A 12,362-nucleotide genomic window follows, 5' to 3' on the forward strand; every position below is an offset into this window, starting at 1 on the left:
CTCCAGGGGGCGCCCTGCCGACCCACCAAGTGTTGCTAGGGTAAAAATCTCCGACAAACGTGCACGCGGCGCGCACACACCTAACTGAAATGCGTATGAGCAACACATCTCGAAGAACAACAGTTACAAAGGTGAGTAACCATCTTTTTCACCTATTGAGTTCAGTGGAACCAGGGTTTGCAAATGTACCTTATGTTTTTAGCCTTCATGAATGTGAAGAGACTGAAGATGTGACCTGAGTAGAACTGATGGAGTGATATCTGCCTGAGTATGCAGAAAGCTTGAAGAAATATCCCAAGAGGTGTGAACTACCCCATGTATCCTAATGGCTTGTTGTCATTTTTAGGTTTCAGAGTCCATCTCCAGCATACTGACAACTGAAAATGCAGGGACAGTATAAAGGAAACTGAATGTAATGTAAACAGAAAAAACACAAGGCCTACGGCACTAATTAAATTATTCATTTTCATATTTAATTCAGTGATGTGAACCCTTGCCAAATTTGAATTTAAGCTTCTGTAGAACTGACAACTGCCTCCTACCTGCTGTATCTAGCCGGGCCTGCTTTTGGTCTGGCATCTGTCAAACACTCCACATCTTTTGTGGCTCCCTTGTGCATCCTTGACAAAACGTGTGAGCGCAGGGTCAGGCCAGGAGCTAGATAGATGCACAAACATCTTGTAAATGGCTCTTTGTGGAAGAATTGCAAGAGGGATATAGTAAACGGCTATTCCTATAATCTTGCAACACTATATTTTGAATCCACTGCAAAGTGACTTTAAAATAAAAAAAGACAAATTAAGATTTGGGTTTTATTCCTGCCCTGATTTTTTCCTTAGCTCACTACGAAGTAGCTTTGCATTCACAACACCTCTTGAAACATACACATAACTAATGTGCCTCGATTGTGAAAGGTGATTGTAAACAGGATCCTGGATTTTGAGTTTTTGTTGCTCTGCACCTCGTGCAGGCATTTGTGGAGGTACAAAGTGGATGTGAAATGCCACCAGGTCAGCATGTGTTCACACACAGTGCAGCATGATGAAGAATCAGGCCTGCTTTGTACTGAATGGTGCCACTAGTGGTCCAGCTTTGGGCTATCCAGCTTTTGCTCCTGCACAGCTCTGATTGGTGGTCAATCATACAAGGGAAGAGAGCATTTTGTGGCGCCTTTCATGTGTTCACAAGACAACATGATAATGTTAAAATGATGTGCTGGATTCAGGTTGTTGTGCTAATTGGTCCCATCGCAAGCTGGTGGAGAGGCCAAGCAATGAATGTGTTTATCCCAGTGGTTCTCAAACTTTTGTACTGGTGACCCCTTTCACACAGGAAGCCTCTGAGTGCGACCCCCCTTATAAATTAAAAACACTTTTTACATATTTAACACCATTATAAATGCAGGAGGCAGAGCGGGATTTGGGGTGGAGATTCACAGCTTGCGACCCCCAGTAATAACCTTGTGACCCCCTGAGGGGTCCTGACTCCCAGTTTGAGAACCCCTGGTTTATCTTCTCACTTCTGTGGCATAATCCCTCCTGGTCAGGGCTGAGGGAAGTGGAGGTCAGCAATTTGGGGAGGAGCTTGCACTGCTGTGGCCCTGTCAGATCTGTTTGGAGGGGTAAATAGGAGTCTTCAGTCTCCAGGGCTGCCAAGCCAGCATTGTTCACCAGCAATACATTAACAAACATTACAGTGAAACAAAAAATGAGACCGGGATGGATCCTGGTGCAATAAGCACGTTTAAAGGAGCAGACTCAGCCCAGGGTCTATGCTGGAGCAGACTCAGCCCAGGGTCTATGCTGGAGCAGACCCTGGAAGGAATCCTAGTAGTACAAAAGTAGGCACAACCACCTACCGTTTGCTAGGAAAGGGAAGGAGGGGTTGTAGAAAGTGTGAAGCCCAGAGCAGAGGAGTGGTCACAGAAAGAACTGCTGGGAGGCAGGCTGGGTCCATTGTTCCCCTTGGCAGATTTTGGGCTCCTCCTGAATAGATTTTTAAAGCTTCCCATGTAAGTAGCAGCTCCATGAAAAGACAAACTCGCTTTACCTGGAGAGGAGTCCCCATTCTGGGCCACACGGGGCTTTTCTGGGCTAGTATGGTATATACTCTCCCCTGCACTGGCTGAATTCCACAGTTGGAAGCCGATGGCTTTTGGTCCCCACAACCCTTGTCCTTTAAAACGCCCCCCTGCCAATATGCATTGATTTTTCGGTTGTTGCCACCAAAGTCTATGGTGCTGCTTGCTGTCCTGTTAGTTTGCATGGAACGTCGCTGCTGGTGACACTCGTACGCCTTTTGATAAAGTAGCCACCAAAGCTCCAGTCCCTCTGTGAGCCATGCTGCAGACCCACTTCGATCTGAGACATTCATTAGTGTCGTTTGCCAAAAGGTTTATGTAACAGATGTTACAAAGCAGAGAGAGAGAGAGAGAAACACACACACACACACACAGCAATACTGGAAGAGCTGTTGGGGTGATGGAGGGAGGATATTCCATGGGACTAAAGTAGCTCAGAGACACAGCTGCATCTGCTAAACAGCAACTAATGTCTCTGTGTGACCATGCTGTATTTTCAGCTTGTCATCATGGCTGGGACCGTTCTGCTCGCCTACTACTTCGAGTGCACTGATACTTTCCAGGTGCATATCCAGGGTTTCTTCTGTCAGGATGGAGATTTGATGAAGCCTTACCCAGGAACGGAGGAGGAGAGCTTTATTTCACCTCTGGTGCTGTATTGCGTGCTGGCTTCGACCCCGACAGCTATTGTAAGTATAAAAACACTTTCATTCTTCAATGCTGATGCAGAAAAAGAAGAAAAAAATCCCTGTAATCATTGATTTTCCTTTTCCCCTTTCTTCTTTTCAACTGTAATTGATGTATGATTTTGTTGTAGCAAAACAAAGAGAGCAGACTCATAAAATCCGCATCAGTCATCCACAGAGGTTCTGGTTAATTTTAATACTCCAAAAAAAAAAAGCAAGATGAAGCTGCCTGCAGTTTAAGAATGTGCAGTAGCTAGCTCACTTTAATAGTTGGCTATGAATTGCATGGTTTCCAGAGTGGCCCCAAATGCAAAGATTATGTGTTCTTGGCAATAAAATAACCGTAATAAGATTTGAATCAGATCTGAAATGATACAGCCAGGACTATTTGCTGCTATTCTGAATGGACTGCTGAGGGCTCAGATGAAGGGAAAGCTGCTTTATAACGGTTTCTAGTTATTGACAAGTGCAAATGTGCTGTATTTTTATGTGTGTCACTCTCTTTCTCTCTACACATACAGGTAACTCTCTTCTTTACCTGTTTTTCTTTTAGGATCCCACAAAATAGTAAAATCAGCCCCCGTGCAGATTTATCTGCTAAAGCTGTTTTCAAGTTGCAGGACACCAAAAGCTCTAAACTGCTTCTTAAAGTCACTCTAATCTCAAAATGTGTTTCTTCTTTTTTTTTGCACAAAAAAATAACAAATATAATTAATAGCCAGCTTTGTCAATAATCTAGCTAAATGAATGCAGTTTAATTAGTGATTGTCCTTTTTGTGCGTCTTTTTTTCTGCAAAGTTATTAACTCATATATGTGGATCTTTAAGACGGATGATTGCAGAAGTGTAGGTCATTAAATTTCTTGGGGTTTCTTTTTAGTTTATTGCAAATTTGGGATCGTAATTGAACTAATAGCAGAAACAGACAATACAGAAAATAATCAGAAAAATAAGGGGAAGACTTTCAAAAGTGACTAAGGGATTTAGGTGCACAAGTCCTACTGAAAGCCAATGGGACTTGTATGTCTAATTCCCTTAGGTACTTTTGAAAATATTCCCTACTAGCAATTGTATTTTCTGCATTAGCAATCCAGGTTCAATAGGTAATTTGACTTAGTCGAGTTCACTTAATGCTGCACCAATTTCAGGGTTTGCAAATGAAGGAGTAGCATTGAGAACAGGCAATGTCGCTTTACACCCATCCTTTCCCACCAAAATGCATTTTGTGCCATCTAGGTAAGTAGCTTTTGGAAAGCAGTGTTTGTACAGGGAGGTTTAATGCACTCCTCACTATTGATTTGATGCTGCACAATTGAACTCAGTGGGAGACTTGTCTTTGACTTCAGGGGAACAGGATCTGGCATGAGATGGCCAAGTGTTGGTACAAGGCTGATCTCTGGGAACTTTTTCCCTTGGGAGTCTTCATGTGAGCAGGACAAAGTTGCTGTGGCATTTTACATGTTGTTTTACTGCGGGAACATTTTCCCTCCACCCTAAAGATCAGTGTCAGAGCTTTCTTCCCTCAGGGCCCTCAGTTACCTTCCTTGGCCAAGAAAGGCTGAGTGGGGTTATCTTTGGAGTCCTTCAGGGCTGATCCTTCCTCAATCACAGACTAATGTGGTGTGCTTCTGCTGCCAGGAGCTGACCAGTGCTGCCATTGTAGCATACATAGCCCTTGCCAGCCCAGGGAAGGAAAGATCAGGCCTGGGAGTCAAAGTCAAAGAGCTATTAGACCAGCCATCTAAAGCCTTTTTTGTCTCATATTCAGTATATTCTGGTATCTAGCACTGGGTTCTCTTTCCCATCTAATCCCAAAACAAAGCACGAGCCAGGGGCTGTCTCACTTCTTCAAACTTCAGTGATTTGATCTGAGTGAGTTCAATACATTTCTAAGACATCCACACCCATTTCTTTCCGGGCCACCATTTCATACCCGCCCCCAGTACACTCAGGTGACAGGCCCGCATTCCTACTCCCAGCAGCTATTAATATTCATGCCTTCCTCGCACACCAACCATTAGAAGCATCATCTCTAATCAAGTCTCAGCAACCCCTGCCATACTCTGGCATCTCTAAACTGTCACCCACATCCCTAACCTGCATGACTTGGTCATTGTGCATTGCACTGGCTACCAAATCACCCTGCAATACACATCCTTATTGATACTTACAGCCCTGGCAGCTCCAGCAGCAGGGGATGTGATCTGAAAGCCATTGGAGCCCACATGAGGTTCAGCCAAATGAAAGTATCCTGTCTCTTCCATTTATGCTGTGGCAATTGTATCCTCACAAGAACAACCCCAAATCAAGTTTCCTTCTCAAACACCCAACTGCTTCACATTAAGAACTCCTCTGTGGCTCATTGACCAGACGACGTTCAAGGTAAAAGTTTTAGGCGTGCTGGAGTTGGTTCTCCCCTCAGTGTATCTGCCTAACTCTGCTTCACATGAATGAGAGTCACAGGTGCGTATAGACTAGAGAGCCTACACTCATTGCAGGTTAATCCACAGCTTTGCTCTCAGCACTCTGCTATCAAGAGTAATTGTTGTCAGCCCACAGCCAGGCCTATGAAGAGTGCATTAAAATCAAGGCTAATGTCAGTCCTCTTTTAGAGCAATGATCCTCACAAGTGAGATTATTGCTGCTGTTCTTACAAGATGATCTGCAGGATCATTTGATAACAGCTGTCTGCACTAGGGGGGAGGGGGCTAATAGACACTGCCCCACTTCAGATTAACCCATAAACCATGAACAATGTGCTGCTTCAGGCTTACAAAACACACTGCATGCGCTTGTAAGCAGAGTCCAAGTCAGAGCAATGGGTCAGGTTGACTAAGAGGATTTATTACTGTGAATCTGATTTGCCCTTATTTTATCACAGTGCCAGCACCACATGGCATGAGGGAAGTAACTATTAACCCAGCTTCTTGGCATCTCAAAGAAAAACAACTAGAGAGAGTTTGGTAAAACCACACGCCTACCCCAGTGCATACACTGACATACAGCAGCCAGGCATGCTTAGGTGTGGTCCCACATGCACGTTTGAAAGTCCTAATTCTAGTACAGCTTTGAAATGTTCAGGATTTGAAGAGAGTGTGTTAGCGAATACGGAGCATCTTGTGGAAAGTTTGTTTTGTTTGGGGTTTCTTTTTGCAATCCAAGTTGGAATCAAATGGCTGTCACTACAGGTGGCAAAATGCATGCATAAATCCATGTACCCCCAAGCAAATCAAATGCTTATTAGAAACACTCTTCATTTGGTAACATACTGTGTGCTTTTAGCTATCTAGTACCTGCAACATGAATGAGACTCTCCTGCTTCTGCTCTCGTTGAAACTTTCTGTTGTGCAAGTGGATCCATTAACGTATTTTCACTGCTGCACTGAATGTTTAATCACTAGGCTCCTGCATTACAAACATCTTTTGATGTAATATCTGACATAACCTTTTGCTGTCTGATAATGGGAAGTCCCTGCAAGGGGAAGTGCTTGCCTCTCATTGGGTCACAGTTAAATAAATAAAAAGTGCACACGCCGGTCTCAAATCTCGGAAATGCAGTTTTCACTCTCAGGTTCCATTGAGGATAGTTCAAAGGGTTTCATCTTGCTGTACTCAGTTGTCATTCTAGACTCTGAGTGCAATGAAATTAGCATCTTCTCTGTAAAGCAGCAGAAAAGTGGTGAATGAACTGGTAATTTGCACCTAACAAGGACAGAGTGGCTTTTTTCTATTCCAAAGAAACTGCTGGCATTTTTATTTCTGACTTAATAACTTGGCTTCCTCCAGATCATAAATCTTCACCTTTTGAATCTTAACATTTCCTTTAGCTTTGGTGTAGAAGAATCGTTCCTGGGGTCATGTTAACAGGAATTGTGTTTATTTTACGTGTTACCTGCAGTGATAGATACACCGGACTCTCACTAGAACGCATGTCTATATAGCGCGAATTTGTATATAACGTGGTCAGGGCCATGGATCCCAAATTTAATTTCTTTAATTGCAATTCATTTTAACACAGTCCCTGCTACAACATGGTCCCCACATTAACGCGGTACCGCTCGTGGATCCCAAATCCCGTGTTCTAGTGAGGGTCCAGTGCAGTTTCTGGCTCAGTGAAAACCTCAACAAGACAGCAGTGTTGCATCCTCATCTAGTGTAAATGGGGCCAGCTCCATTGACATCAGTGGCGCGACCCTGATGAACAGCAGCCCGACCTCCACTACGCAACTTAGTTTTGCGGGGGGCCACTCATAGTGTGGAACCCTGGGCAGTTGCCCTGCTTACCACTGCCTAACGCCAGCCCTGATTCTCGAGTAACACAGAGCTCTGGGCTGGTGTAGCAGTTTCTGCTGTCAGAAGCGGGTTGCAGTGCAGTGAAGTTTGAGAACCACTGGGGTAGATATTAGGAAAAACTTTCTAACTAGAGTTCTGAACTAGGTTGTAAAGTTCTGAAATAGGTTTCTAATGCAGGGAACCTCTGTCATTCGAGGTTTTAAAGAACAGGATGACAGACACCTGTCAGGAACGGTCTAGCTTTACTTGGTCCTCCCTCAGCACAGGGGGCTGGACTTGATGACCTCTTGAGGTCCCTTCCAGCCTGACATTTCTATGATTCTATATTAGTGACCTCCCCATAGAGCTTAATGTGTGCAGGTAAATAGACTAGCACTCTACTGTCTGTGGAATCCTCTGTTCCTCTCTTCAGTGTTTCTATCCTTTTCTTGCAAACTTCCTTCTTCACTGAACCATACCTTGGTGAGATTGCAGTGTACAAAGTCAGAATGCTGCTTGCCATAGTGCCGTAAGTCTCCAGCAGATATTTCTGTCCTGGACTGAAGTTGACATACACAGAAATCACTGCCCATTCAGAAAGCCAGACAGTTTTAAACTCTCAAATTAGATGCTGCGGAGTTCTAATAATCCAAATGACACTAACCAACCTCTCACTCCAGTGATTTAATGGACAGATGTCCCTAGGGAAGAGACCAAGTGGCTGTGGGGATGTGAACATCATTTTCAGAGCTGGGTTTTCAAAATGAGAACTCTGTATTTGAGAGATATAGGATACGTACCTCATAATCTTAGCTGGCTTTCCAGTGATGGGAATCCTAAAAATCAAGGGTATCATCAAAATATCAGTGCAATTCATCTGCATGTATAATCCACACCCACGCAGCGTGGCACTCTGTCCCTCCTAGTGGTGGCTGGGTCACATATAGAAGTTGATGAGACTGCTACAACTTTGACTAACAGAGTTGGTTTGTAGAATCATAGAAGTTTAGGGTTGGAAGAGACCTCAGGAGGTCATCTAGTCCTACTCCCTGCTCAAAGCAGGATCACACCCAACTAAATCATCTCAGACAGGGCTTGTCAAGCTGAGACTTAAAAACCTCTAAAGATGGAGATTCCAATATCTCCCTAGGGAACCCATTCCAGTACTTCACCACCCTCCTAGTGAAATAGTTTTTCCAACCTAGGCCTCCCCCACTGCAACTGAGACCATTGTGCCTTGCTCTGTCATCTTCCACCACTGAGAACAGCCTAACTCCATCCTCTTTGGGTGTTGAAGGCTGCTATAAAATCCCCCCTCACTCTTTTCCTCTGCAGACTAAATAAGCCCAGTTCCGTCAGTCTCTCCTCTTAAGCCATGTGCCCCAGCTCCCTAATCATTTTTGTTGCCCTCTGCTGGACTCTCTCCAATTTGTCCACATCCTTTCTGTAGTGGGTGGTGCAAAACTGGATGCAGTACTCCAGATGTGGGAGTGCCAAATAGAGGAGAATAATCACTTCCCTCAGTTGGCTGACAGTTCCCCTACCAATGCAGCCCAATATACTGTTAGCCTTCCTGGCAACAAGGGCACGCTACTGACTCGTATCCAGCTTCTCATTCACTGTAATCCCCAGGCCCTTTCTGCAGAACTTCTGCTTAGCCAGTTGGTCCCCAGCCTGTAGCAGTGCATGAGATTCTTGCACCTTAAGTGCAGGACTCTGAACTTGTCCTTCTTGAACGTCATCAGATTTCTTTTGGCCTAATCCTCCAATTTGTCTATGTCACTCTGGAGCCTATTCCTATCCTCCAGCATACCCACCTCTCCCCTCAGTTTACTGTAATCCATGAACTTTATGAGGGTGCAACCCATCCCATCATCCAGATCATTACTGAAGATGTTCAAAAAAACTGCCCCAGGACCAACCCCTGGGGCATGCCACTTGATACCAGGTGCCAACTAGACATCGAACCTTTGAGCATTACCGACCGAGCTTGACGATCTAGCCAGGTTTCTGTCCACCTTATAGTCCATTCATCCAGCCCATACTTGTTTAATTTGCTGGCAAGAATACTGTGGGAGACTGTATCAGAAGCTTGGCTAAAGTCAAGGTATATCACATCCACCACTTTTCCGATATCTACAGAGCCAGTTATCTCATCATAGAAGGCAATCAGGTTGGTCAGCCATGACTTGCCCTTAATGAATCCATGTTGACTGTTCCTGATCACCTTCCTCTCCTCCAAGTGCTTCCTTGAAAACCTGCTTCATGATTTTTCCAGGATTGAGGTGAGGCTGACTGGTCTGTAGTTCCCCGGATTCTCCTTCTTCCCTTTTTTAAAGATGGGCACTATATTTGCCTTTTTCCAAATGTCCAGGACCTCTCTCATTTGCCACAAGTTTTCAAAGATAATGGCCAATGGCTCTGCAATCACATCAGCCAGTTCCCTCAGCACCCTCGGATGCAGTGCATCCAGCCCCATGGACTTGTGTGTATCCAGCTTTTCTAAATAGTCCTTAATCTGTTTTTTCACCACTGAGAGCTGCTCAACTCCTCCCCATACTGTGCTGCCCAGTGCAGCAGTGTGGGAGCTGACCTTGTCTGTGAAGATTGAGGCAAAAAAAGCATTGAATACTTCAGCTTTTTCCACGTCATCTCTCACTAGGCTGCCTGTCCCATTCAGTAAGAGTCCCTTAGCTCTTGGTTCTTTTAGCTCAGGCAGTAGAGGCTTATGCTTCAAATTCTAAGGTCTCTGGTTTGATCCCCACTGCCATTGACCTAGCCAGGGACATCACGTTGCACATCTATAATTATGGTATATTCAGCACCCTCCATCCCTTGATGCATGAGACCTGAGTAGCAAAGGGACAAAAAGATGGTTCAGACCATTTTACTGCCCTTCAAAACTAATTTCCAAAATATGGGATTACTGTGATTGGGCAAAACTCTAGCCTATGCCAAACAATCATTACAGAATTCAAGGCTTCTACTTACAGTGGCCTGTTCATTATGGTTTGACTGTTTGGAAGAGAACTTACTTCAAAAAGAGGAAGTTCTATGCTGAACTGAATATTGGGTTGCAATAGGAAATTTCAAGCAGACAGGTGAGTTTTTTTACAAGTTTAACAAGTGTCCCTAGCATTTTCATATCATCTCTAGTTTTCTTGATGAGGAAAAAAGCAACCTTTGTGTGATTTTTTTTTTAAAGTATCTTGAATGGATTGCACAGGCAAAAAGGATGAAGATGACATTTCCATGTAGTATTCAGTCAAGCCAGTCTCTAAATCCAGTGATGATCAAATGTGTACAAGGCAGGAAGAAACCATCTGCAGCTTTCCCCCTAAACCTTGAATCTATTTCAGAATTATTGGAAATGTGCTCCTTTTAAATGTGTTTTCTCTCCTTCCTGACTTTTGTTGGTTTAGTAGAACTGTATTATTATGTGTCATGCGTCTGACGAAGTGGGTATTCACCCACGAAAGCTTATGCTCCAATACATCTGTTAGTCTTAAAGGTGCCACAGGACTCTGTTGCTTTTTACAGATCCAGAGTAACATGGCTACCCCTCTGATACTTGTATTATTATAGTGATTTATTTCCTGCATCGTGTTGGCTGAATCCTCCTCTGGCTGCTCGGCAACAGATGCTGAGCAAACCAAAAGGGAGTTAATTCAGCTCAGGGTTGTTTTACAATAACATCCTCCCAGATTTTCAGGCAGAAATCCCTGAGCACCAGAGAGCTCCAGTGCCAGCGGAAGTTGTGAGGGTAAGGTAGAGAGGGCTGACAGTTCTCTGTGGAAAGGGAAAACATCTGCCTGCAGCATCCGCTCCACACCGTCATCATTGTAGAAAAATCTGGCCCTTTTTTCTCTGTGGGGTATTGTGTAATACAGAGCTTTCCAGTGTCTCTCATTTTACTCCCCAGGTTCTCTCTGTTCCACATAAATGTTGGTTCCTCTGACTTCCAGTGTTGGGAAATGATTTACACCAGAAATGCAGAACCATGAAATTACTGAGACAGGAGGAGGGAATTCTCCAGCATTCCAGGTTTCCCTCCTAAGCAGTCTGTGTGTCCTAGGATTGCCAACTGTCTAGTCACACAAACACAAACACCCTTGCCCTGCCCCTTGCCCGAGAACCCACCCCTGCCCTGCCCCTTCTCTGAGGTCCCACCCCACTCCCTCCATCCCCCCGTTGCTTGCTCTTCCTAACCCTCACTCACTTTCACTGGGCTGGGGCAGGGGATTGGGGTGTGGGCTCTGGGCTAGCGCTGAGGGGTTTGGAGTGTGGGAGGGGGCTCTGGGCTGCACCTGGGGCACAGGGTTGGAACGCAGGAGGGGATGCAGGGTGAAAGCTCTGGGAGGGAGTTTGAGTGCTGGAAGGGGCTCAGGGCAGGGGTTGGGGTGCGAGAGGGGGTGAGGGGTGCGGGGTCCAGCTGGGCGGCACTTACCTTGGGCAGCTCCTGGGCAGCAGTGCAGCGGGGCTAACGCAGGCTCCCTACCTGCCTTGGCTCCACTCTGCTCCAGGAAGTGGCTGGCAAATCCCTGTGGCCCTGGTCGGGGGTAGGTGTTTCCACACTCTGCTCACACACCCCGAGCGCCAACTGTGCGGCTCCCATTGGCTGGGAACTGTGGCCAGTAGGAACTGCAGGGATGGAGCCTGCCTTAGCCCTGCTGCGCTGCCAATTAGGAGCCGCCCAAGGTAAGCGGGGCCGGGGGGCTCTGCCCACTGCCCCCTCCGCACACCACTCCCAGAGTGACCAGCATGTGCCTGTGGCCCCTGGTGAGGGGGAGAGATAAGGGGCACTGTGCGCTGCCCCTGCCTGCAGGCACCACCCCCGCAGTTCCCATTGGCCCCAGTTCCTGACCAATGGGAGCTGCGGAGTCAGGGCTTGGGGTGCAGGCAGTGCGTGGAGACCCCGCCCCTTGCCCCACCCCCGCAGGAGTAGCTATTAAGGAGGGGGTTATCATAAGCATCCCCCCAATTCTGAACCTTAGCGTCCAGAAGTCTGGGTGCCTAGCATGAACCTCCAAGCTTAATTACCAGCTTGGATCTTATCTCGCTGCCACCAGACAGGAATTACAGAGCCTACCTCGCTCTGCTCCCTCAAACTTTCTCTGGAGGGACCCCAAGACCCAGAAGCTCTGAGTCTTACCGGCAAGGGAAATAACCCACTTCCCTTCCCCCCTCTCTCTCCCACCCAGACTTTCCTCTCTGGGCTAACCTGAGAGTACTGATGCAATCTCTTTACATCACAATACCAAGAAGCATGTCTCCTCTCTTCCACAAAGAGACAAACCCCTAATACAAGGAAACAGAAATGATTCT

General features: G+C 45.9%; 1 protein-coding gene across 3 annotated transcripts in view; it reads left to right on the plus strand.

Moving 5' to 3' along the window:
* The window catches only part of PLPPR1 (phospholipid phosphatase related 1), a 215,700-nt gene that overhangs the window by 143,473 nt on the left and 59,865 nt on the right, over nucleotides 1-12,362 (plus strand). For all 3 annotated transcript variants that reach the window (XM_075067528.1, XM_075067527.1, XM_075067529.1), the window contains exon 3: nucleotides 2,581-2,769. In XM_075067528.1, coding sequence (XP_074923629.1) covers nucleotides 2,581-2,769 — 189 coding nt within the window. The remainder of the gene's footprint in view (nucleotides 1-2,580; nucleotides 2,770-12,362) is intronic.

Source organism: Chelonoidis abingdonii, chromosome 6 (assembly GCF_003597395.2).
Source record: "Chelonoidis abingdonii isolate Lonesome George chromosome 6, CheloAbing_2.0, whole genome shotgun sequence".
NCBI lineage: Eukaryota > Metazoa > Chordata > Testudines > Testudinidae > Chelonoidis > Chelonoidis abingdonii.